This window comes from Mobula birostris, chromosome 17 (assembly GCF_030028105.1).
Source record: "Mobula birostris isolate sMobBir1 chromosome 17, sMobBir1.hap1, whole genome shotgun sequence".
Lineage (NCBI taxonomy): Eukaryota > Metazoa > Chordata > Chondrichthyes > Myliobatiformes > Myliobatidae > Mobula > Mobula birostris.
This window is the reverse complement of record NC_092386.1, coordinates 72,496,630-72,524,186: the sequence shown is the minus strand read 5'-3', so window position 1 is coordinate 72,524,186 and position 27,557 is coordinate 72,496,630. Positions and strand designations below refer to the sequence as shown.

Here is a 27,557-nt window from a genome sequence, read left to right as displayed (position 1 = left end):
AAATCCAGAGCAATACACAGAATGCTGGTGGAACTCAGCAGGTCAGGCAGCATCTATGGACATGAGTAAACTGTCAATGTTTCAGGCCGAGACCCTTCTTCAGGACCAGAAACGAAGAGGAAAGAAGTCAGAATAAGAAGGTGGATGGAGGGGAGGGGCAAGCTGGAAGATGAAGCCAGGTGGGTGGGGGAGGTGGCATGAAGTAAGAAGCTAGGAGGTGATAGTCAGGTGAGGAGAAGAAGTAGGAGGCCGGAGTGGGGAAATAAAGAAAGGGGAGGGGAGAAATTACTAGTAGTTAGAGAAATCACTGTCCATGTCTTCAGGTTTGAGGCTAGCTAGATGGAATATGAAGTGTTTCTCCTCCAACCTAAGAGTGGCCTCATCATGCCAGAAGAGAAGGTGATAGACCAACATATCAGAACAGGAATCGGGATAAGAATTGAAATGGTTGGCCACAGGGAGATTCCACTTTCTGTGGATGAAGCTGAGGTGCTTGACAAAGTGGTCCCCCAGTCTACATCAGATCACACCAATGTAGAAGGAGCTGCTCCAAGACCACTGGATACAATACCCCAACAAATCTGCAAGTTAAGTCTTGTCTCACCTGGAAGGACTGTTCAGGGTCCTGAACGGAACTGAGGAAGGAGGTAAGTGAATGGGCAGATGTGGCACTTTAGCTTGTGGAGATTGATGTGTTGGGTGTGGAGGCTCTTACGGAGGTGTGTGAGGACAAGAGGAACTCTATCCCTGTTAAGGCAGTGAGAGGATGGGGTGAGTGCAGGTGTCCAGAAAATGGAGTAGATGCTGGTGAGGGAAACATCAATGGTGGAGGAAGGGAAACCCCTTTCTTTGAAGAAGGAGGACATCTCTGGTGTCCTGGAAAAGGAGACCTCATCCTGGAAACAGATACAGTGAAGATGAAGGAACTGAGAAAAGGGAATGTCATTTTTACAGGAGATAGGGTGGGAAGTGGAAGTCAAGATAACCGGTGGAGTTGGTGGATTTATAAAAGATAGAAGTAGACAGTTTATCTCCAGTGACGGAGACAAGGAGATCAAGAAAGGAGAGGGGTGTCGGAGATTTGCCATCTGGCCTATGCAAAGTAAAGTAAGTTCATTGGACTACAGCACCATTGCCCTAGCCTGTGGATTTGATGACCGGGTTGGTCTCTATCTAATACGAGCAGAGCTGCAAGTTCAGATGTGGTGAAGTTGTGAAGAAGAGTGGACGAGGGGTGTGGAGAAGTAGAAGTGGTTAATATCATAATGGCAGTTGGAAATGTGAAAGTCAAGAGAGAGTAAAAGGTCCATTGGGGAAGTCTAAGAGCGAGAAGTATGTTGATGACATGAAAAGAGGTTATCAGTTGTGAGTGAAAATCCAATGAATGTCTGTTTCTGAAAAATCTATCTATGTTTGAATACTATTTTGCATGAAATAGGAATTTGCATGTAGTTGATTTAAAGGAGATAATTTATCATCTCCCTCCAGACATGTGTTTCTTCTGAGTGGAGGTTTACTTATGACCGCTGTTAGTATGGGACCCTACACCATTCTGCTACTCATACCTGCTGTTCTCTCCGTGATGCTCTTACACGTGCTGGAGCCCAGGAGTGTTCACAAGTGGACCTTCCTCACTCAGATGACGTGGCAGACCCTCTGCCACCTTTGGCTACACTACAATGATTATTACCTTCAAGAAGCAACAGACATTAAGTAAGTGTGTAACTTTTAAATGTGTTGAAAACATCCCTAAGAAATAATTTGACTCATTATTACTACGGTATTGCTCCCACTTGGTTACATGCGCAGAAACAGGCCCTTCAGCCCATCTAGTATGTACTGAACTATTATTCTGCCTAATTCCACTGAACTGTCCAGATGATAGCCCTCCATATCCCTCCCATCCATGTACATATCTAACCTTCGCTTAAATGTTGAAATTGAACCCACATCTGCCACTTCCACTAACAACTCATTCCACACTCTCACCATCCCAGTTCCCTCTCATGTTCCTTTCAAACTTTCCCCTTCCACCCTTGATCATGACTTCTATTTCTAGTGTCATACAACTTTAGTGAAAAACACCTCCTTACATTTACCTATCTATACCCTTTCTAATTTTGTGTACCTCTACAAATCTCCCCCCGTTCTCCTACACTACAGGGAATAAAGTCTCCCCTATTCACTCTTTGCTATAACTCTGGTCCTTGAGTCCCAGCAACATCCTTATAAATTTTCTCTGCACTCTTTCAATGTTATTAATATCTTTCCTATAGATAGATGGCCTGAAATGCACACAGTCCTCCAAGTTAGGCCTCACCGTCTTCAACATACAATCTCAACTCCTGTACTCAGTACTTCGATTTATGAAGGTCAATGTGCCAAAAGATCTATTTATGATCCTGGTCTCAACAAAAAAATGTTGTGATGCTCTGTTGGTCTGTTGAAAGAATGGTTAATAATTGAGGTTGAATTATTCAGGGGGGTGAGAACCATATTGCCAGCAAACAGAGGTTGTTAAGACCTCAGACAAATTCAGCAACCAGAAGGTTGAGCGCGGTGGGACTGAGTTGCATATATTTCAATGCAAGAAGTATTGTAGGGGTGGCTTAGGGCATGGATCAACATGAGAAATTACGATATTGTAGCCATCATTGAGACTTGGTTGCAATAGAGACAGGACTGGCAGCTCAGTGTTCCAGAGTTCTGTTGTTTCAGACATGACAGAGTGGGACAGATTAAAAGGGGGAGGGGTAGTTTTACTAGTCAGGGAAAACATCACAGCAGTGCTTACTCAGGACAGACTGAAGAACTCGTCTAGTGAGGCTTTATGAGTAGAACTGAAGAATAAGAAAGGTATGAGCACATTAATGGGGTTACATCACAGACTACCCAGCAGTCCACAGGATTTAGAGGAGAACATTTGATTCTGTGATCGCAAGAAACACAAGGTTGTGAAAGTAGGTAATTTTAACTTTCCACATATTGACTGAAACTCCCATACTGTAAAAGGTCTAGAGGGGATAGAATTTGTCAGACGTGTTCAGGAAAGTTTCCTTAATCACTACATAGAGGTCCCAATGAGAGAGTATGCAATACTTGATTGCTTATTAGGGAATGAGGCAGGGCAGGTGACAGAAGTTTGTGTGCAGAAACACTTTGCGTCTAGCACAAAATATAAAAATGGATAGTAAATGTTTTTAGAATTATATAAACTGGAAAAGGGTGGCTAAAGTGAACTTGGGTCCCTTGGAGGGCGAGAACGGGAATTGATATTGGGTAATGAGGAAATGGCAGAGGCTTTAAATAATTATTTTATGTTGGTCTTCATGGTGGAGGACATGTCTAACATGCCAAAGAGAGATGTAATGGATGCGATGGCAGGTGAGGACCTCAATACAATAGCTATCACTAAAGAGCTAGTGCTGAGCAACTTGTGGGCCTGAAGATAGATAAGTCCCCTGGTCCTGGTGGAATGCATTCCAGGGTGCTGAAAGAAATGACAGAAGTTATAGTAGAGGCTTTGGTGACAACTTACCAAATTTCTCTGAACTCTGGCAGGTCCCAGCAGATTTGAAGATGGAAAATGTCATGCCACTGTTCAAAAAAGGAAGTAGGCAAAAGGCAGGTAACTATAGGCCAGTTAGTTTATCATCTGTAGTTGGGAAAATGCTTGAAGCTATCATTAAAGAAGAAATAGCAAGGCACCTGGAAAGAAGTGGATCCATCAGGTTGACACAGCATGGATTCAGCAAAGGCAGGTCCCGTTTGACAAACTTTCTGGAGTTCTTTGAGGATATAATGAGCGCAGTGGATAGAGAGGAACAGATGGAAGTTATGTACCTGGATTTCCAGAAGGCATTCAATAAGGTGCTGCATTAAAGACTTATCCATAAGATAATAATGCATAAAATTGGGGTGATATATTAGCATGGATAGAGGATTGGTTAGCTAATAGAAAGCAGAGAGTTGGTCTACATGGGTGTTACTCTGGTTGGCAATTAGTGGTGAGCGGTGTGCCACAGGGGTCGGTGCTGGGCCTGCAACTGCTCACGATCTCGAAAAGTGAGCTGGGTGTACTGTATCTGAGTTTGCTGATGACAGTAAATTGAGTGGAAAAGCAAATTGTGCAGAAGATACGGAGAGTCTGCAGAGAGATATAGATAGGTTACGTGAGTGGGCAAGAGTCTAGCAGATGGAGTACAATGTTGGTAAATCTGAATTTATCCAATTTGGAAGGAAAAATGAAAGAACATATTATTATTTAAATGGTAAAAATACTGCAACACGCTGCTGTGCAGAGGGACTTGGAGTGCTTGTGCATGAATCACAAAATGTTAGTTTGCAGGTGCAGCAGGCTGTCAAGAAGACAAATGGAATGTTGGCCTTCATTGCTAGAGGGATTGAATTGAAGAGCAGGGAGGTTATGCTGCAACTGTACAGGGTACTGGTGAGGCTGCACCTGGAGTACTGCATGCAGTTCTGGTCTCCTTAATTGAGGGAGGATATATTCACTTTGGAAGCGGTGCAGAGGAGGTTCACCAGGTTGATTCCAGAGATGAGGGGGTCAGACTATGAGGAGAGATTGAGTCGCTTGGGACTGTACTCGCTGGAATTCAGAAGAATGAGAGCAGATCTTATACAAACCTATAAAATTATGAAAGGGATAGTTAAGATAGAGGCAGGAAAGTTGTTTCCACTGGTTCGTGAGACTAGAAAGGCCAAATCTGATGGTATCTGGCAAATGTCATATATATTAATGATCTGGATGATGGGGTGGTAAATTGGATTAGTAAGTATGCAGATGATACTAAGATAGGTGGTGTTGTGGATAATGAAGTAGGTTTTCAAAGCCTGCAGAGAGATTTAGGCCAGTTAGAAGAGTGGGCTGAAAGATGGCAGATGGAGTTTAATGCTGAAAAATGTGAGGTGCTACATTTTGGTAGGACTAATCAAAATAGGACGTAAATGGTAGGGCATTGAAGAACGCTGTAGAACAGAGGGATCTAGGAATAATGGTGCATAGTTCTCTGAAGGTGGAATCTCATGTGGATAGGGTGGTGAAGAAAGCTCTTGGTATGCTGGCCTTTATTAATCAGAACATTGAGTATAAGAGTTGGGATGTAATGTTGAAATTGTATAAGGCATTGGTAAGGCAAATTTGGAGTATTGTGTACAGTTCTGGTCACCGAATTATAGGAAAGATGTCAATAAAATTGTGAGAGTACAGAGGAGGTTTACTAAAATGTTGCCTGGGTTTCATCTCCTAAGTTACAGAGAAAGGTTGAACAAGTTGGGTCTTTATCCTTCGGAGCGTAGAAGGTTGAGGGGGGGACTTGATAGAGGTGTTTAAAATTTTGAGGGGGATAGATAGAGTTGACGTGGATAGGCTTTTTCCATTGAGAGTGGGGGAGATTCAAACAAGAGGACGTGAGTTGAGAGTTAAAGGGCAAAAGTTTAGGGGTAACATGAGGGGGAACTTCTTTACACAGAGAGTGGTGGCTGTGTGGAACGAGCTTCCAGCAGAAGTGGTTGAGGCAGGTTCGATGTTGTTGTTTAAAGTTAAATTGGATAGATATATGGACAGGAAAGGAATGGAGGGTTATGGACCGAGTGCAGGTCAGTGGGACTAGGTGAGAGTAGGAGTTCGGCATGGACTAGAAAGGCCAAGATGGCCTGTTTCCATCCTGTAATTGTTATATGGTTATGTAGTTATATGTGGATTGGGATAGGATGTTTTCTGGCAAACGAGTACTTGGTAAGTGGGAGGTCTTGAAGAGTGAAATTTTGAGAGTACAAACCTTGTATGTGCCTGTCAGAATGAAAGGCAAGGGTAAATGAATTAGGAAACCTTGGTTTTTGAGAGATATTGAGACCCTGATTAAGAAAAAAAAGGAGGTGCATTGGAGATACAGACAAGTAGGAACAAACGAGGTGCTTATGGAGTGTAAGAAATGCAAGAGAACACTTCAGAAAGAAATCAAGAAGGCTAAAAGAAAACATGAGGTTGCCCTAGCAGACAAGATGAAGGAGAATCCTAAGGGATTCTAATATTACATTAAAGAGCAAAAGGATTGCAAGGGCCAAAACCAGTCCTCTGGAAGATCAGAATGTTAATTTTTGCGTGGAGCCAAAAGAGATGGGGGAAATGTTAAATGGGATTTTTTGCATCTGTATTCACTTGGGAGATGGGCAGAGAGCCTGTAGAAGTGAGGGAACAGAGCAGCAGAGTCTTGGACACTATACGATTACAGAGGAGGAGATGTTTGCTGTCCTGAGATAAATCAGGGTGGACACATCCCCAGGGCCTGACAAGGTGTTCCTTTGGACCCTGAGGGAAGCAAGTTCAGAAATTACAAAGGACCTAGCAGAGGTTTTTAAATCATCCTTCGAGACAGATTAGATAACAGCTAATGTTGTTCCACTATTTAAAAAATGCTTTATGAATAAAACAGGAAATTATAGACCAGTGAGCCTGACATCAGTGGTAGGAAAATTAGTGGAAGGTATTTTTAAGGACCAGATATATGAGTAGTTGGATAGACATCGACAGATTAGGGATTGTCAGCATGGTATTGTTTGTGTAGGTCATGTCTATCCAATTTTATGGAGTTTTTCAAGGAAGTTACCAGGAAATTTGACTATGTCAAGGTAGTTGTCACTGTCTTTATGGATTTCAGCAAAGCATTTGACAAGGTATGGCATAGAAGTTGGTCAAGAAAGTTCTTTTGCTTCATATTCAAGATGAGGTAATACATTGGATTAGATATTTACTTTGTGGAAGAAGCCAGGGAGTGGTAGTAGATGGTTGCCTCTCTGACTGGAGGCCTGTGACTAGCGGTGTGCCGTAGGGATTGATGCTGGGTCCATTGTTGTTTGTCATCTATATCAATGATCTGGATGATAATGTGGTAAACTGGATCAGCGAATCTGTTTGTATTGTGCAGAGTATTGTGTGAAGTTTTGGTCACCTACCTACAGGAAGGATGTAAATAAGGTTGAAAGAGTCCAGAGAAAATTTCCAAAGATGTTGCTGGGACCGAAGGGCCTGAGTTATAAAGAAAGATTGAGTGGATTAGAACTTTATTCTCTAGATCATAGAAGATTGAGGGGAGAATTGAAGGAGATGTACAAAATGATGATGAGTATAAGTAAGGTAAATGCAAGCAGGCTTTATCCACAGAGGTTGGTTGGGAGTACAACCAGAGATCATGGGTGAAGGGTGACATGTTTAAGTGGACCGTGAGGGGAAACTTCTTCACTCAGGGGTGGTGGGAGTGCGGAACGAGCTGCCAGCACAAGTGGTGCATGCGAGCTTGATTCCAACGTTTAAGAGAAGTTTGGATAAGTGCATGGATAGTAGGGGTATGGAGGGCTATGGTACAGGTCAATAGGATTAAGCAGTTTAAATGGTTTGGCATGGACTAGATGGGCTGAAGGGCCCATTTCTTTGCTGTAGTTTTTTCTATGACTATTAATATCTCCAAGATGAATGGAGAAGCTGGGAATGAGGTCATCTAATCAATGGGTAAATGGGGACAAATAGAACTGAGCATTGCTTGCTAAATGGAAGGCAAATTCAGAATTCTGAGGTTCGAAGGCCTAGTGCAGGATTTACTAAAGGTTAAATTGCAAATTGTGACTACAATAAAGACGGCAAATCAAATGTTGGCATTCATTTTGAGAGGACTGGAATATAAAAGCGAGAATGTAATACTGAGGCCTTATTCGGAGAAGGAATTCTGAGAGTCGGAGCAGGAGTGTGGAGGAAGCGTTTTTTGAATTTTTCGGCTTTTTTCATCGACGTTGAGAGTGGAGGGACTGTGCAGGTGTGTGACGTCGGGGAGTGAAGCGCGGAAGATTTAAAAGGAACACAGCCTTATACAGCGGGCAGCGTAGTTTGTGAGCTGCAGAGTGAGCCAGGAGCAGAATGAAGGCTTAAGGGCTTTGGCTCAACGGGCTTAGGCAGAAACGGGCGAGGCAAGGAAGGTTTGGTATTCATTTTCTGTTGTTATTTGAGGAGAGAGGCAGTATGAGTGTGAGGGCAGTTTGTTGTTCTTGGTGCCGGATGTGGGAGGCCCTGGAGTCTCCAAGCCTCCCAAACGTCCACATCTGCACCAGATGCAGCTCCTAAGGGACCGCGTTAGGGAACTGGAGCTGCAGCTCGATGGCCTTCGTCTGGTCAGGGAGACTGAGGAGTTGATAGAGAGGAGTTACAGGCAGGTGGTCACACAGGGGCCACGGAAGGCAGACAAGTGGGTCACAGTTAGTAGGGAGAATAGGAAGAGTCAGGTAATAGAGAGTACCCCTGTGGCTGTGGCTGTGCCCCTTGACAATAAGTACTCCTGTTTGAGTACTGTTGGGGGGGGGACAGCTTACCTGGGGGAAACGACAGTGGCCGTGCCTCTGGCACAGAGTCCGGCCCTGTAGCTAAGAAGGGTAGGGAACGGAGGAGGAGGGCAGTAGTAATAGGGGACTCGATAGTTAGGGGGTCAGATAGACGATTCTGTGGGCGCAGTCCGGAGACCCAGATGGTAGTTTGCCTGCCTGGTGCCAGGGTCCGGGATGTTTCTGATCATAGCCAAGAGATCTTGAAGTGGGAGGGAGAGGAACCAGAGGTCGTGGTACATATAGGTACCAATGACATAGGTTGGAAAAGGGAAGAGATCCTGAAAGAAGAATATAGGGAGTTAGGAAAGGAGTTGAGAAAAAGGACCGCAAAGATTGTAATCTCGGGATTAATGCCTGTGCCATGCGACAGTGAGAGTAGGAATGCAATGAGGTGGAGGATAAATGCGTGGCTGAGGGATTGGAGCAGAGAGCAGGGATTCAAGTTTTTGGATCATTGGGACCTCTATTGGCGCAGGCGTGACCTGTACGAAAAGGACGGGTTACACTTGAATCCTCGGGGGACCAATATCCTGGCAGGAAGATATGCGAGGGCTTCTGAGGTGACTTTAAACTAGAATGGTTAGGGGGAGGGAATCAAATTAAGGAGACTAGGAGTGGGGAGGTTGGTTCACAAATGAAGAAGGCAGGTAGACAGTGTGTGAGGGAGGATAGGCAGGGGACAGAGATCAGGAGCACTCAGAGCAAAGATGTAGGGGAAAAGGAAGAAAAAGATAACAAAGTTGTTTGCTCCATTAAGGATAAACAGAGAGTGGGAGGTGGAGAGTTTCTTAAATGCATCTATTTTATTACTAGGAACATTGTAAGAAAGGTGGATGAGCTTAGAGCATGGATTGATACCTGAAAATATGATGTTGTAGCTATTCGTGAAACGTGGTTGCAGGAGGGGTGTGATTGGCAACTAAATATTCCAGGATTTCATTGCTTCAGGTGTAATAGAATAGGAGGGGCAAGAGGAGGTGTTGCATTGCTTGTCAGATATTATATAACAGCGGTGCTCTGGCAGGATAGATTAGTGGACTCGTCTAGGGAGGCTATTTGGGTGGAATTGAGGAATAGGAAAGGTATAGTGACGCTTATAGGGGTGTATTATAGACCACCTAATGGGGACCGAGAACTGGAGGAGCAAATTTGTAAGGAGATAGCAGATATTTGTAGTAAGCACAAGGTTGTGATTGTGGGAGATTTTAATTTTCCACACATAGACTGGGAATCCCATTCTGTAAAAGGACTGGATGGTTTGGAGTTTGTCAAATGTGTGCAAGATAGTTTTTAGAGCAATACATAGAGGTACCAACTAGAGAAGGGGCAGCGTTGGATCTCCTGTTACGGAATGAGTTAGGGCAGGTGACGGAGGTATGTGTTGGGGAGCACTTCGGGTCCAGTGATCACAATACCATTAGTTTCAATATAATTATGGAGAAGGATAGGACTGGACCCAGGATTGAGATTTTTGATTGGAGAAAGGCTAACTTTGAGGAGATGCAAAAGGATTTAGAAGGAGTAGATTGGGACAATTTGTCTTTTGGGAAGGATGTAATAGAGAAATGGAGGTCACTTAAAGGTGAAATGTTGAGGGTACAGGATCTTTATGTTCCTGTTAGGTTGAAAGGAAAGGTTAAAAGTTTGAGAGAGCCATGGTTTTCAAGGGATATTGGAAACTTGGTTTGGAAAAAGAGAGGTATCTTCAATAAATATAGGCAGCTTGTAGTTAATGAGGTGCTCGACGAATATAAGGAATGTAAAAAGAATCTTAAGAAATAAATTAGACAAGCTAAAAGAAGATATAGGCTTTTTGGAAAGTAAGGTGAAAATAAATCCAAAGAGTTTCTACAGTTATGTTAATAGCAAAAGGACAGTGAGGGATAAAATTGGTCCCTTGGAGAATCAGAGTGGACGGCTATGTGCGGAGCCAAAAGAGATAGGGAAGACTTTGAACAATTTCTTTTCTTCGGTATTCACTAAGGAGAAGGATATTGAATTGTGTAAGGTAAAGGAAACAAGAAGGGTAGTTATGGAAAGTATGACGATTAAAGAAGAGGAAGTACTGGCGCTTTTAAGGAATACAAAAGTGGATCATTCTCTGGGTCCGGACAAGATATTCCCTAAGACCTTGAGGGAAGTTAGTGTGGAAATAGCAGGGGCTCTGACAGAAATATTTCAAATGTCATTAGAAACGGGGATGGTGCCGGAGGATTGGCGTATTGCTCATGTTGTTCCATTGTTTAAAAAGGGTTCTAAGAGTAAACCTAGCAATTATCAGCCTGTGAGTTTGATGTCAGTGGTGAGTAAATTGATGGAAAGTATTCTTAGAGATGGTATATATAATTATCTAGATAGCCAGGGTCTGATTAGGAACAGCCAACATGGATTTGTGCGTGGAAGGTCATGTTTGACAAATCTTATTGAATTTTTTGATGAGGTTACTAGGAAAGTTGACGAGAGTAAAGCAGTGGATGTTGTCTATATGGACAAGGCCTTTGACAAGGTTCCACACGGAAGGTTAGTTAGGAAGGTTCAATTGTTAGGCATCAATATCGAAGTAGTAAAATGGATTCAGCAGTGGCTGGGTGGGAGACTCCAGAGAGTAGTGGTGGATAGCTGTGTGTCAAATTGGAGGACGGTGTGTAGCAGTGTGCCTCAGGGATCTGTACTGGGTCCATTGTTGTTTGTCATATCTACTAATGATCTGGATGATGGGGTGGTAAATTGGATTAGTAAGTATGCAGATGATACTAAGATAGGTGGTGTTGTGGATAATGAAGTAGGTTTTCAAAACTTGCAGAGAGATTTAGTCCAGTTAGAAGAGTGGGCTGAAAGATGGCAGATGGAGTTTAATGCTGAAAAATGTGAGGTGCTACATTTTGGTAGGACTAATCAAAATAGGACATACATGGTAAATGGTAGAGCATTGAAGAATGCTGTAGAACAGAGGGATCTAGGAATAAATGGTGCATAGTTCCCGGAAGGTGGAATCTCATGTGGATAGGGTGGTGAAGAAAGCTTTTGGTATGCTGGGCTTTATAAATCAGAGCATCGAGTATAGGAGTTGGGATGTAATGTTGAAATTGTATAAAGCATTGGTGAGACCAAATTTAGAGTATTGTGTACAATTCTGGTCACCAAATTATAGCAAAGATATCAATAAAATTGAGAGAGTACAGAGGAGGTTTACTAAAATGTTGCCTGGGTTTCATCTCCTAAGTTACAGAGAAAGGTTGAACAAGTTAGGTCTTTATCCTTTGGAGCGTAGAAGGTTGAGCGGGGACTTGATAGAGGTGTTTAAAATTATGAGGGGGATAGATGGAGTTGATGTAGATAGGCTTTTTCCATTGAGAGTGGGGGAGATTCAAACAAGAGGACGTGAGTTGAGAGTTAAGGGGCAACAGTTTAGAGGTAAAATGAGAGGGAACTTCTTTACTCAGAGAATGGTAGCTGTGTGGAACGAACTTCCAGCAGAAGTGGTTGAGGCAGGTTCAATGTTGTCGTTTAAAGTTAAATTGGATAGATATATGGACAGGAAAGGAATAGAGGGTTATGGGCTGAGTGCGGGTCGGTGGGACTAGGTGAGAGTAAGAGTTCGGCACGGACTAGAAGGGCCGAGATGGCCTGTTTCCGTGCTGTAATTGTTATATGTTTTATGTTATATGTGGGCACGTGGCCAAGTGGTTAAGGCATTGGACTAGCGACCTGAAGGTCGTGAGTTCGAGCACCAGACGAGGCAATGTGTTGTGTCCTTGAGAAAGGCACTTAATCACACAATGCTCTGCAATGACACTGGTGCCAAGCTGTATGGGTCCTAATGCCCTTCCCTTGGACAACATTGGTGTCGTGGAGAGGGGAGACTTGCAGCATGGGAAACTGCTGGTCTTCCATACAGCCTTGCCCAGGCCTGCGCCCTGGAGAGTGAAGACTTCCCAGGTGCAGATCCATGGTCCCGCAAGACTAACGGATACCATTTTTTATATGTTATAAGGTGTTGGTCAGACTGCATTTGGAGTATTGTGAGCAGTTTTGTGCTCCATATCTGAGATAGAACATGTTGAGTTTGGAGAGGTTGACAAGAATGATCCTGCAAATGAAAGGTTTAATGTATGAGGAGTATTTGATGGCTCTCGGTCTGTACCCGCTGGAGTTTAGAAGAATGTGTGTGTGTGTGTGTGTGTGTGTGTGTGTGTGTGTTCTTATTCAAATCTACCAAATATTGAAAAGCCTAGAGTGAATGTAGAGAGAATGATTCCAGTATTGATAGTTTCTAGGATCAGAGGGCACAGCTTCAAAATAGAATGTCATCCATTTAGAACAGAAATGAGGAAGTATTTCTTTTGGCCAGAGGGTGGTGAATCTATGGAATTTATTGTCAACTCATTGGGTGTATTTAAAGTGGAGGTTTATTGGGAAGGACATCAAAAGTTATGGGGGAAAGGTAGGAGAATAGAGTTGAGAGAGAAAATCAACCATCATCAAAGGGCAGCAAAGACTCGATGGGCTGAATAACCAAGTTGTGCTGGTCTTACCAATGACGCCACTTTCAAGGAATTAAGGATCCCTCTGTTCTACCACATTCTTCATGTGCCCTACCATTCATGTTTAAGTCTACTTTAGGGTGTCCTCCCAAAAGTGTATCATATCACACGTGTCTGCATTAACTTCTATCTGTAATGGAATCTGTTCATTTGCCTCTGCAACTCTCCTTTGTTTCTTTCGTTTTACATTCAGTGCTTTCATGTTTACTTCTAACTCAGCTTTATCTGAGCGATTGGGTACCTGATTGGAGCCTCTGTGCAGACAAAGATTTTTAAAGGCCTTGCAATGCCTGTGTTGCTTGATGGAGGTCAATATTGTTCCAGGGTTGTGAGAGATTATCTCTTCATGCCCTGACCAATCAAAAATCTATCAACCTTTGTCTTAAATATACATATAGACTTGGCCACCACGGCTGCCTATGGCAAAGAATTCTACAGATTCACTTCCTCTGGCTAAAGAAATTCCTCCTCATCTCCTTTCTAAAAGGACTCCCCTCTATTCTAAGGCTGTGTCCTCTGGTCTTAGACTCTCCCACCATAGGAAACATCCTCTCCAAATCCACTCTATCAAGGCTTTCTACCATTCAATAGGTTTCAATGAGGTCACCCCCCCTCCATTCTTCTGAATTCTTGTGAATAAGGACAGGCCCAGAGCCATCAAATGCTCTTCATATGTCAAGCCATTTAATCCTGGAATCACTTTTGTGAACCTCTTTTGAACCCTCTCCAGTTTCAGCACATCCTTTCTAAGATAGTTCATCTGTGATAAAAACATCGATGAAGGAAGAGCAGTAGATGTGGTGTATATGGATTTCAGCAAGGCATTTGATAAGGTACCCCATGCAAGGCTTATTGAGAAAATAAGGAGGCATGGGATCCAAGGAGAAATTGCTTTGTGGATCCAGAACTGGCTTCCCCACAGAAGACAAAGACTGGTTGTAGATGGGTCATATTCTGCATGGAGGTAGGTACCAGTGGAGTGCCTCAGGAATCTGTTCTGGGACCCTTGATCTTTGTGATTTTTATAAATGACCTCGATGAGGAAGTGGAGGGATGGGTTAGTAAATTTGCTGATGACATAAAGGTTGGGGGTGTTGTGGATAGGGTGGAGAGCTATCTGAGGTTACACTAGGACATTGATAGGATGCAAAACTGGGCTGAGAAGTGGCAGATGGAGTTCAACCCAGATAAGTGTGAAGTGGTTTATTTTGGTAGGTCAAATATGATGGCAGAATATAGTATTAATGATAAGACTCTTGGCAGTGTGGAGGATCAGAGGGATCTTGGGGTCCGAGTCCATAGGACACTCAAAGCAGCTGCGCAGGTTGACTCTGTGGTTAAGAAGGCATATGGTGTATTGGCCTTCATTAATCGTGGAACTGAACTTAGGAGCCGAGAGATAATGTTGCAGCTATGTAGGACCCTGGTCAGACCCCACTTGGAGTACTGTGCTCAGTTCTGGTCACCTCACTACAGGAAGGATGTAGAAGCTATAGAAAAGGTTCAGAGGAGATTTACAAGGAAGTTGCCTGCATTGGGGAGCATGCCTCAGCCTTTTCTCCTTGGAGTGATGGAGGATGAGAGGTGACCTGATAGAGGTGTACGAGATCAGCAGTCCCCAACCACCAAAGCATGTGTTACTGGGCCTTTAGGAAGCCATGTGATTTGGTGATATGAGTCAGCTGCACCTTTCCTCATTCCCTGTCACGCCCACTGTTGAGCCATTACGCACACGAGGTCATTACCTGCGCGTCATCCATGTCAGCGGAGGAGGAAGATCAACTCCTCGAGCTTGCAAATGACGGGGGGCTGAAAAGTATGTTTGACATAACATCTCTGCCGGCATTCTGGATCAAAGTCAAGGCTAAATATCCTGAGATAGCCACGGAAGCACTGAAAACTTTGCTTCCATTTACAACATCATATTGCTGCTAAGCGGAGTTTTCTGCAATGAATGCAACGAAAACTAAATTGCGGAATAGACTGGACATAAGGAACCCCCTTCGAGTATCGCTGTCTCCCATCACCCCTCGATAGGACCATCTTGTTGCAGGAAAACAAGCCCAGGGCTCCCACTGATTCAGTGATATTGGTGTGTTGCAATGATTTTATATGTTCATACAGAGAAAATACGTGTTGTGTGTTTAATATCCAAACGTTACTTAAAATGTTATGATGCTATTGACTTATAATTGATTTATCACTATATTTATGCGCTGTGTTACATAAAACCTAAAATAACACTAACATACAGTATAGTAAAAGCAGGAATGATAGGATAAATACACAGCCTATATAAAGTAGAAATAATGTATGTACAGTGTACTGTAGTTTCACTGAACGGAATCAGTAAAAATGATTTGTAGAAAAAAGTCGGCTCGTACACGCATGCATGCGCACGTCACACATGCGCACATAGGTGCCCGTGCAAGGCTTCATGGTCATGGTAGTCTTTCTCGGGGTAAACATGAGTGCTACTCTTGTCCATTGGCAACCCTAACCCCACCACCCCCACCGGTCGGCCAGTCCGCAAGAATACTGTCAATATTAAACCGGTCCGCGATGCAAAAAGGCTTGGGGACCCCTGTACAAGGTGATGAGAGGCATTGATCATGTGGATAGTCGGTGGCTTTTTCCCATGGCTGAAATGGTTGCCACAAGAGGACACAGGTTTAAGGTGCCGGGGAGTAGGTACAGAGGAGATGTTAGGGGTAGGTTTTTTACTCAGGGATTGGTGAATGCGTGGATTAGGTTGCCGGCAACGGTGGTGGAGGTGGATACGTAAGGGTCCTTTAAGAGACTTTTGGATAGGTACATGGAGCTTAGGAAAATAGAGAGCTATGGGGAAGTCTAGTAATTTCTAAGGTAGGGACATGTTCAGCACAACTTTGTGGGCCAAAGGGCCTGTATTGTGCTGTAGGTTTTCTATGTTTCTAAAAGGGGCCCAATCCTGCTCACAATACTCGAAGTGGTGCCCCACCACTGCTTTACAAAGTTATAATATGAAACCGGATTTGAATTCAGGTCTGGATGAGATTTCCACCTGTTTAAAAATTCTGCAGTGGCTCTGGACATCAATGCAATGATACTGACATAATTTCAATGAAAGGCAACTTAATTGCACTGAATTTTAAATGTTTGTCAGTTTCACCTCATGTACCCAGTACTGGAGAAGAGATCTTTCTCCCCCTCATCTGCATGTACATAGAAAGCAAGGCCTGACTTGTACAGGGGAGCTGTGTGGTGGCAAGGTATGAAAATTTGTGGGAGGAGACGGGAGCCTCGAAGTTAACAGATGGTCAGCTGATTGTTTTGAAGAAATGTTGCTGTTGGCAAGGCACTTGCTTAAGGGACCAGTAGGAGGACAACTCCTCTTTCTGAATCTCAAGGTCCGTTCTAAACAACACTTGCATTCCATGACCAGCTCACTCCTCTTTCCCAAGCCTTAGCTAACCTGACAATACATTGTCAGATTCCCAACTACTCGTATGGGAAAGACATGCATTAAGTTGGGCCCACGACTAGTGCAATGCTACTACAGCCTGGGGCATTCCGGAGTTCACAGAGCAATTCCGGTGCCATTCTGTAAGATTTCTCTGTACGTTCATCCCGGGAAATGTGTGGGTTTCCCCAGGGTGATTCAGTTTCCTCTCTGTCTAAAGATGTACCGCGTAGGTTAATTGGTTATTGTAATTGACCCCTGATTAGCTTCAGGTTAATCGGGGTTATGGGGTTGTTGGGACAGCTTGAAGGACCTACATTGCTCTGTATCTCTAAAATAGGTAAACCAGAATCGGGTTTAATATCACCGGCATATGTCGTGAAATTTGTTTTGCGGCAGCCGTACATTGTAATAGATAATAAAAACTGGAAATTTCATTCAGAAATATATTTTTAAAAATTAGATTTATTAAATAGCACAAAAAGAGACCAAATTAGAAAAAAAAATTGAGGAAGTGTACATGGGTTCAATGTCCATTCAGAAATCAGGTGACAGAGGGGCAGAACTGTTGAGTGTGTGTCTTCAGGACCCTATACCTCTTCCCTGATGACAACAGTGAAAAGAGGTCCTGGGTGTTGGAAGTACTCCATGAAAGGACTATTCATGTCTTAGGACATTCTAAATCACATCATAGTCAATAACGTACTTCTGCTATGTGGTCATTATAGCAAATTACAACAAGGTGAAAATGATCAGGTAATTTCTTCATAGGCATACCCTGTCATCTCTGAAATAGCTTGTTTATCCACAGCCTCAGTTGCTTTTGTTTATGTTAACCAAAGCTTTAGTTTATGTTAATATATTATCTCTAGTTCCACATAAATATATTATCTCTAATTCATGTTAATATATTATCTCCAGTTCATGTTAATATATTATCTCTAGTTTATCTTAACATATAATCTCTAGTTTAAGTTAATATATTATCTCTAGTTTATGTCGATATATAACCTCCAGTTGCATGAAGCCTAATTTGGTCAATGAGCTGCAGCACAGAAACCAATCCTTCAGCACAATTTGCCCATGCTGACCAAGTTGTCTAACTGAACTAGTGCCATTTTCCCATATCCCCCTAAACCTTCCTGGTCTATGTACCCATCCAAATGTCTTTTAATGTCATATTTATACCTGCCGCTACCACTTTCTCAGCCAGCTTGTTGCATCTATGCACCATCAGTAGGGCAAGAGTTGCCCCTTGGGTCAATTTTCACTATAAACATATGCCTTCTAGTTTTAGACTCCCCTATCAGTCAGAAACAAGACTGATTCTTTACGCCACTCATGATTTTATAAACCTCCATAGCATCACTGCTCAGCTTTCTCCACTCCAGGGAAGAAGTACTCACCTCTCCAAGCTCTCCATATGGTCCAAATGCTCTACTCTCAGCAATATCCTCGTTACATGTGTAAAAGCAAGTAAGTTTTGCTATACCTCAATAAAATATTGGTTAGACCTCAAATGAAGATCTGTGTTCAGTTCAGACCTGCACACTTTTGGAATGATGACAAAACATTGGGGAGGTTAAGGCAGAAATTTGCAAAAATGCCAGGGAATGGGATTATTAAATGCAGAGAAATTGGCATGGCTCCAATTGAAGCACAGTTTAGAAGTGAACTCAGTAAAACTGTTTAAAATTATTAATGGTTTTGACTAGTTAAAAAATTTTAAAGAGAATCAAAACAAAATGTGACAAAGTGAAACACAAACACAAGAAAATCCGCTGATGCTGGAAGTGCAAGCGACACACATACACAAAATGCTGTAGGAACTCAGTAGGCCGAACAGCATCTATGGGAAACATTTTGGGCCGAGACCCTTCACCGGGACTAAATTGTCGACTGTATATTCCTTTCCATGGATGCTGGCTGGCCTTCTAAGTTCCTCCAGCATTTTGCATGTGGCAAGACAAAACAAGTTTTACACAGCGAATTGTTTTAATTATGATTGCATCTGCTGAACCAGGTTAAGATGCAACATCCATGTGAAAAGTGATATATGCTTGAAGAGATCAATAGAGCCGTGAGGAAAGAACGAGGGTAATTAACTGAAGAACACTAAGTTGCTGATGTAAGTAAGGTAGGTCAAATTGTTTCCCACATAGACTCATTCTATGATTCTCCTTGATAAGGAAGTCTACACAGGAAGCTCGTACCACAGGGACAATTTAGTACCTGGAATGTGCTTTGTTGATTAGGCGGAGAAGGGCTGGTGGCAAATATTTATTGATAGGAAGTGTCAGCATTTAATTACCCTTAAATTGAGCAGCTAACTGGTCCAATTCAGCTGGTGTCACATTGGGGATAAGTACACTTGAAATTTTCTTCACTAAAGGTCGGTGACATGGCTGGCAGAGCTGCAGCCTCATGGGTCCAGTGACCCGACTTCAATCATTGGTTAGCAGGTGCAATTGGCTATCAAGAAGGTAGAGGAATGTTGGCCATTAGAGGGAGGAGGCTCAGCAGCCCAGCTGTCCCACTCCTGCTCTTATTCATTATGCTCTTATGTCTTTCTCAGGTGAATGTTGAATTTGCATATTCTACCTATGGGTTGGCTTAAATGCTGCAACCAAACCTGCATTTACCATTTTCATTGGCAGATTGTTCCACACTCTCCACACTTGCTAAAGAAAGATATTCTCCCACAGGTTTACCTTAACCTATTTCACCCTTCACCCTAAACCTCTGACGTCTATTTCTAGTCTCTCACAACCTCAGTGAAAAAAGTCTGCTTGCACTTGCCCTATCTATGCCTCTCATAATCTTGTATGTCTCAAACAAATCTTCCCTCACTCTCCTACACTCCAGGGATTAATGGTGACAAGCAACTGAACCTTTTGGTTCAGCCTCCCATGTGGGATCTCGCCAAAGACCTTGGTAAAGTCCTTGTAGACAAAGTCCACTGTCTTTCCTTCATCAGCTTCCTGGTAACATCTGGGATCACAAAATGACCTTGGAGTGCAGGGCCAAAGTAAAAGAAGATAACTAAAGAGGAGTTATGTGCACTGAAGAATAATGGAGGGATCTGTGATTGGAGTCAGAGCCAGTGATGAACACGTTATGACAGTACTTACCAAGGAGAAGAAGTTAGAGGATAGTGAAACAGATTCAGAAATGCTAATGTGCTGGGAGATTTTGAGAATAAGGAGGAGATAGTGCAACGTCTTCTGAAAAGCATTCAAGTGGATGTGCCCAGGGTCTGAAGCATATATCCCAAAATATTGATCAAAGCAAGTGAGGAGGCTGTTAGTGCGTTGACGGTGATCTTTCTGTTCCCTCAAGCAACTGGCACGGTCTAGGAGGACTGGAGAGTAGCAAGTGTTGTGCCTTTGCTCAGGAAAGGAAACAGGGATAATCCTGTAATTACAGGCCAGAGAGGCTGACAACAGTGTCACTGGAGAGGATAATAACGAGTAAGATTTATGCATATTTGGAAAGGCATGGCCTGTTTAAGGACAGTCAGCGTGGCTTTGTGTGGGGCAGGTCATGTCTTGCAAACCTGAGATTTTTGAGGAGCTGGCAAAGGAGTTTGATAAGGGTTAGGCAGTGGTCTACATGGACTTTATTATTGTACTTGACAGGGTCCTTTATGATGTGCAGTATAAAGATGTATAAGATCCTGTAAATTGCCTGTTTGCATGCAGAGCTGGCTAGTTCATAGAAGACAGATTATAGGGGTGAAAGGCTGTTTCTGGCTGGAGGACTGTGACTAGTAGTGTTTTGCAAGGATCCCTATTATTGTGATATAGTGTATTTATTTTATTTAGAGATATGCAAGTGGGTAAGGTGGCAGTGAAGGCATATGAATATTTGCCTTCATTGGCCGGGCTGTTGCATGTAGGATTAGAGGACATGCTGCACTTACATAAAACTTTAGTTGGACTGCACATGGAATATTGTGTGCTGTTCCCATGCACCATTACTGTGGGATTGTCGAAAAGATGCAGTATGTGTTTCCAGGATGTTTCCTGGATGAGAAGGTCTGAGCTATAGGGTAGATAGGGTAAACTTGGTTTGCTCTCCTTCGAGCTGAGGGGAGACTATGAGAGGCATAGAAAGGGTGGAGTCAGAATCAGCTCCACGGGATAAAAATATCAAATGCCTGAAGTCAGAAGAGGGGAGGTTAAAGGTGACATGAGGGGCAAATTGTTTTTACACAAAGGGTTATAGATGCCAGGAATGGGTTACCAGTGGTTGTAGTGAACCCAGTGTTTTTCTGGAGTCTTTAGATATATAAAGGGCTGGGAGGGATATGAATGATGAATAGAAGGTGGAAATTTAATATAAAGTGGCATCAAGATCAGCACAGCATCATGGGTGAAGTGACCTGACCGGTGCTGCACTGTTGAACGTTAATCGTATCGCATCTTAACTTCCTCCACTCCAGAGAAACAGACCGAGACTCTCCAGTCTGTCCTTGAAGCTGAAACGCTCCATTCCATGCAACATCCTGGTAAATCTCTTCTGCACCTTCTCCAGCACAATAATGTCCTTCCTATACATTGCTGACAATAACTGCACATATCTGCTGTACTCTAACTGAGATTTGTACAATGTTCTATCAATTTGGATTATAACCACCCTGCTCTCATACACAGGACCCTACTGAAGATGTGTGGTATTCTGTATGTCTCCTAGCTCTGCCACCTTCAGGAGCCTTTGGACTTGTATGTCAAAGGTCTCATGTTTCTCAATAGTCCTTAATAACCTCTTGTTCATTAGAACTTCAAATTGTATCACTTCACATTTATCAGGATTAAATTCTACCTGCTATCATCCAATTTATTTCACAATGCAACAGATGGCTGCTCACCATCCTTCTTAAGAATGCTATGGACTCGAACCAAGACATTCCCGACCTTGGCACCAAAGAGGCAACATTCCATCTGGGAATCTCACTCTCAACAACAGAAACTCCTCTCTGTATGCATCCCCTATGACTGCAGCTTGTCTCTTTTCCCCCTTTCCCTTCTGATTCACAGAGTCTGACTCCATCCCAAAGATCTGACTGTTGCAGTTTACCCTGGTAGGTTACCCACCCCACAACAGTATCCCTAGCAGGGTATTTGTTATCAAGGGGAACTGCACTGGTTGCCTAACCCCTTTGCCTATCCCGACGGTTACCCAGTTACTTGTGTCCTGTACCTTAGGTATAACTATACCCCTGTATCTCCTGTATATCAACCACTCTATCTCTCAAATAACCTGAGGATCTTTCAGTTCCAGCTCTAGTTCCTCAACGCTGCTGGTAAGAAGCTGTGGCGGATGCACTTCTTGCAGGTGTAGCTGTCATGGATACTGGAGATCTGCCTGTCTTCCCATATCCTGCAAGAGGAGCATTCCACTATACGGACTGTCAATCCTACTGCTCTAACTATGCAATAAGAAAGAAAGGAAAAGAAAGGGAGGGATACGGATGGAAGGGAGAGAGAAAGGAAGGAAGGAAGGAAATCAACCCTGGCCTCTGCCTCTCTAATCCAGTCCCACCCCTACAGTTGCTGCTCCACTCAAACCTAATCTTTTTATCACCCCTTGCCAAACACCAAAATCCCAAATGATCTCAAGCTCTGTGGAAAATCCTGACCGGCCCCTCTCACTTTTTAAGTCTGGTGTATTTACTCTCCATAAGGCCACTCTTGTTGACACTAGCCACTTAATTTTGAAAATTGACATGATAGTATAGTGGTCAGTACAGTGCTTTACTGTACCAGTGACCTGGGTTCTAATCCCCCCACTGTTTGTAAGGTCTCTGTTTCTCCCGCAGTCCAAAGACGTACTGATTTATAGGTTAATTGTTCATTGTAAAAAATTGTCCCATGATTAGGCTAGAGTTAAATTAAGGATAGCTGGCTGGTGTGACTCATATTGCTGGAAGGCCCTATTCCATGTTATATCTCAATAAAATAAAATAAATAACATTTTACTGAATTCATATAGTTCAGGCAGCTACATATATTCGTTGGTACATATCCCTCGTCCATCAGCCCTGGCCTCTAAATTGGTCGTCAACCAGGTTGCTTCTGTACCCAAATGCTAAAGATAAATGGAGAATCAGGTGGGTTGAATGACTTCCCTATCTGTACTTATGATGGGAATAATCAGTACTTCATATTGTGCATATATACAGACAGACTGCTTGGGCAAAGAGACCAACACTGAAGCAAAATCATCTGACAATAACATTCCTTCTGGTGCTTGTATTTGTGCATTCTATTTTCATTCATTATTCCATCAACAGTTGAATTTTCCATTGTAAAAGATGAATGTAATACACACATTTGAGAAATCTCTGCTTTATTTCACTTCCAGATTTTTAATAGCACTGTCAACTCTGATGCTGTTAACACAAAGAATAACATCAACGTCATTGGATGTTCATGAAGGAGAAATCGTGGTTCCAGTTAGAATTATGCAGAAAAGCCTCCTCGATTCTGAAATGCACCACAGTTTTCTGTTACATCTTAGCTATATGCTGCATTTTCCCGCATTATTTGGAGGGCCTTTGTGTACTTTTAAAATATTCAAAATTCATGTTGAAAAGCTCGTAAGAACTGATCTGAAGTGCATCACCAGTCCTTTGTGGCCATTTCTTAAGAAGTGCATATTATTTTTTTTCTTGTCATGCTTGAGAATATGTATTAGAAATTATACCCTTAACCAAGGGCCCCTTCAGTGGAATGCTCCTAAAGATATTTTATTGATCTGGATTACAGCTTTAATATTCAGGTTATCATATTATTCCCAATGGCTTCTCAATGAATCTCTTATGAATTTAATTGGCTTGGGACTGGAAAACAAGACGGAAAAAGCTACACTCTCTGATACTGATATCTGGACACTTGAAACAACCAATAAGATTGCTGAGATTGCTCGAGTATGGAACAAAACTACAGCTCTTTGGTTGAGAAGGATGGTGTTTCAACGCAGCAAAGTTCAGCCTCTGTTGTCAACATTTGCCTTTTCAGCTTGGTGGCATGGTCTTCACCCAGGACAGATCTTTGGATTTATCCTGTGGGCTGTCACAGTTCAAGCTGACTATTATATTCATAGATATTTGAATTCTGTTACTGTGAGATCAAGGTTTCTGAGATTTTTCTATAAACCTCTGACATGGGTGCAAACCCAGCTGGTTACTGCATATATTTTGGTAGCTGTGGAGCTACGAAGTTTTTCTTGTGTGTTAATCCTATGCAAATCTGCATGTGCAGTTTTCCCTTTACTGTATGTGCTATTGCTAATTTACATGGTAAATAAAAAATAAAGGTCATTATCAATGTACCACATGCTTCTCCTATATTCCTTTCACCTGAATCTGATAATGTGACTTCCTTCTTTTAAATAATCTGTCACAATTGTACTGGGGGACTTCAATATGCAAGGGGATTGGGAAAATCAGATTGGTATTGGAGGGAATTTGTTGAATGCCCAGGAGATGGCTTTTTAGAGCAACTTGTGCTTGAGTCTACTCAGGGAAAGGCTATCTGAGATTGGGTGTTGTGTAATAACCCAGATCTTATTAAGGAACTTAAGATAAAGGAACTCTTAGGAGGCACTGATGATAATATGACTGAATTCATACTGCAATTTGAAAGGGAGAAGCATAAGTCACATGTATCACAATAGATTAAAGGGAATTACAGAGGCTTGAGAGAGCAGCTTGCCCAGATAGATTGGAGGAGGATACTGGCCAGGATGACAGCAGAGCAGAGGTGTCTGAAGTTTCTGGGAATAGTTCACCAGGTGCGAGATAGATATGTCCCACAGAGGAAGAAGTTCTCAATTGGCAGGGGTAGACAACCATGGCTGACAAGGGAAGTTAAGGACTGCATAAAAGCCAAGGAAAGGGCATATAGGGTAGCAAAAGTGATTGGAAGCTGAATGATTAGGAAGCTTTTAAAATCCAACAAAAGGCAACTAAGAAAGGAAAAGATAAAATATGAGGGCAAACTAGATGATAACATAAAGCAGGATACTAAATGTTTTTTCAGTTATTTAAAGAGTAAAATGGAGTTGAGAGTTGATACAGGACCACTGAAAAATGAGGCTGGAGAGGTAGTAATGGGGGACAAAGAAATGGCAGGTGAACTTAGGTACTTTAAATCAGTCTTCTCCGTGGAAAACACTAGCAGTGTGCCAGAGATCTGAGAGTGCCATTGCTATTACAAAGCAATGTGATAGACAAACTCAAAGGTCTTCAGATGAATAAGTCACCTGGACCAGATGGACTACATCCCAGAGTCCTGAGAAGGGTTGCTGAAGGTGTATTGGTCATGATCTTTCAAGAATCACTTGATCCTGGCATGGTCCTGAGGACTGGAAGATTGCAAATGTCACTCCACTCCTTTAGAAGGGAGGAAGCAAATTATAGGTCAGTTAGCCTAACCTCAGTGGTTGGGAAATTGTTGAAGTCCATTATGAAAGATGAGGTTTCGGGGTACTTGAAAACTAATGATAAAATAAGTCAACGTCAGCATGGTTTCTGTCAAGGGAAATTTTTTCTGACAAATCTGTTAGAGTTCCTTGATGAAATAACAAGCAGGGTGGACAAAGGAGAGGAAGTAGATATCATGTACTTCAATTTTCAGAAGGCAATTGACGAGGTGCCACACAAGGTAAAATCCTACGGCAATACAGGAAAGATACTGACATGAATAGAGGAATGGCTAACAGGCAGGAGGCAGCTGGTGGGAATAAATGAGACCGTTTCTGGTTGGCTAACAGTGACTAGTGGTGTTCCTCAGGGGTCAGCATTAGGACCCCCAATACTAGGGGTCATGGAGTCACAGAACAATAATGCACAGCAACAGGCCCTTCAGACCACCTAGTCCATGCTGAACACTTATTCTGCATCGTCCCATCAACCTACACTGGGAACATAGCTCTCTATATCTCTCCCACCAATATACCTATCCGAATTTGTCTTAAATGTTCAAATTGAACCCATATCCACCACTTCCTGTGGCAGCTTGTTCCACACGCCTACACCCCTCTGAGTCAAGTCCTTTAGCTATTATCAAAAATGGGATACTTGTTCAAACTTCGCCCATGGGATCCCAGGCAAGTTGGTAAATTTTCTCCAAAACTGACAGAGTGGTGGTGGAGGTTTGCATTATGATTTAATGCCTATAACTCATGGTGTTCCCCAGGTATCAGTGCCAGGATTCTTGTTGTTTGCGATTAATGTGAGTAATTTGTATGTGGGTGTAGGTGGTTTGATCAGTAAGTTTACAGATGGCTTGAAGATTGGTGGAATTGTCGATTGAACAGAGGTGACAGGCTGACATCGATGCATTAGTGAAATGAGCAGGAAAATAACATCGAATCAGGTTTATTATCACCAGATTGTACTGTGAAATCTGTTAACACCAACAGTCCAATGCGATACATGATAATATAGAAAAAAAAGTAAATCAATTACATTAAATATATGTGTGTGTATATTAAACAGATTAAAAACAGTGCAAAAACAGAAATAATATACATTTAAAAAGTGAGGTAGTGTTCATCGTTCAATGTCCATTTAGGCAGAGGGGAAGGAGCTGTTCCTGAATCACTGAGTGTGTGCCGTCATGTTTCTGTACCCCCTTCCTGTCAGTATCAATGAGAAGAGGGCATGTCCTGGGTGCTGGGGGTCCTTAACAATGGATGTTGCCTTCTTTGATGCACTTCTCCTTGCAGATGTCTTGGGTACCACAGAGGCTAGTATGCAAGATGGAGCTGACTAATTTTACGACTTTCTGTAGCTTCTTTCGGCCCTGTGCAGTGTCCTGGCCCCCTGCTCCCCATACCAGACAGTGATGCAGCCTGTCAGAATCCTCTCCACAGTGCATCTATAGAAGTTTTTGAGTGTTGTAGTTGATAAATCAAATCTCTTCAAACTCCTACTGAAATATAGCTGCTGTCTAGCCTTCTTTACAGCCTGGTTGAGACCAGGTTAGGTCCTCAGAGATCTTGAAACTGCTCACTCTCTCCACTTCTGATCCTTCTATGAGGATTGATGTTGTGTTCCTTCGTCTTATCCTTCCTGAAGTCAATAATCAGCTCTTTCATCTTATTGACACTGAGTTCAAGGTTGTTGCTGCGACACCACACATTTAGCTAGCATATCACACTCTTGACCTAGTCACACAGTCATGGGTATAGAGAGAGTGGAGCAGTGGGCTAAGCTCACACCCTTGAGGTTGATCATCAGTGAGGAGGAGATATTATCACCAATCCACACAGATTGTGGTCTTCCGGTTAGGAAGTCAAGGACCCAATTGCAGAGGGAGGTACAGAGGCCCAGGATCTGTAACTTATCAATCAGGATTGAGGGAATGATGGTGTTAAACACTGACATAGGTGTTTGTATTATCCAGCTGGTATAAGACCACATGAAGAGCCATAGACCTATTGTGGCAATAGGCAAATTGCAGTGGGTCCAGATCCTGCTGAGGCAGGAATTCATTCCCGCCATGACCGTCCTCTCAAAGCACCCCATCACCATAAATGTGAGTGCTACTGGGCAATAGTCATTAAGGCATCTCACACTACTCTTCTTAGGCACTGGTACAATTGTTGCCTTTTTGAAGCAGGTGGGAACTTTCGACCATAGTAGTGAGAGGTTGAAAATGTCCTTGAATACTCCCGCCAGTTGTTTGGCACAAGTTTTCAGAGCCTTATCAGGTACTCCATTGGGAACTTTTGCCTTCCGAGGGTTTATCCTCCTTAAAAGCAGCTTAACGTTAGCCTCCGAGACACAGATCACAGGGTCAATGGGTGCAGCAGGGACATTCACAGCTGTAGTTATATTCTCCCTTTCAAAACAGGCATAGCTGGTAGTGAAGCATTGCTGCCATCCATGCTATTGGGTTTTGCTTTGTATAAAGTAAGAACTGTACCAAGTAGAATTTAATCCTGATAAATGTGAGGTGATGCAATTTGAAGTTCTAATGAACAAGAGGTTATTAAGGACTATTGAGAAACATGAGACCTTTGACATTCAAGTCCAAAGGCTCCTGAAGGTGGCAGAGCTAGGAGACATACAGAATACCACACATCTTCAGTAGGGTCCTGTGTATGAGAGCAGGGTGGTTATAATCCAAATTGATAGAACATTGTACAAATCTCAGTTAGAGTACAGC

At 42.7% G+C, this 27,557-nt stretch overlaps 1 protein-coding gene across 1 annotated transcript; it reads left to right on the top strand.

Annotated features, from left to right (window-relative positions):
- The first annotated feature begins 144 nt into the window (after positions 1-144).
- Positions 145-25,697, top strand: mboat4 (membrane bound O-acyltransferase domain containing 4). Its single transcript, XM_072281158.1, has 4 exons — positions 145-179; positions 1,489-1,713; positions 22,744-23,680; positions 25,581-25,697. Exons 1-4 carry the CDS (start codon positions 145-147, stop codon positions 25,695-25,697), a joined length of 1,314 nt encoding a protein of 437 aa, XP_072137259.1.
- The last annotated feature ends 1,860 nt before the right edge of the window (positions 25,698-27,557 follow it).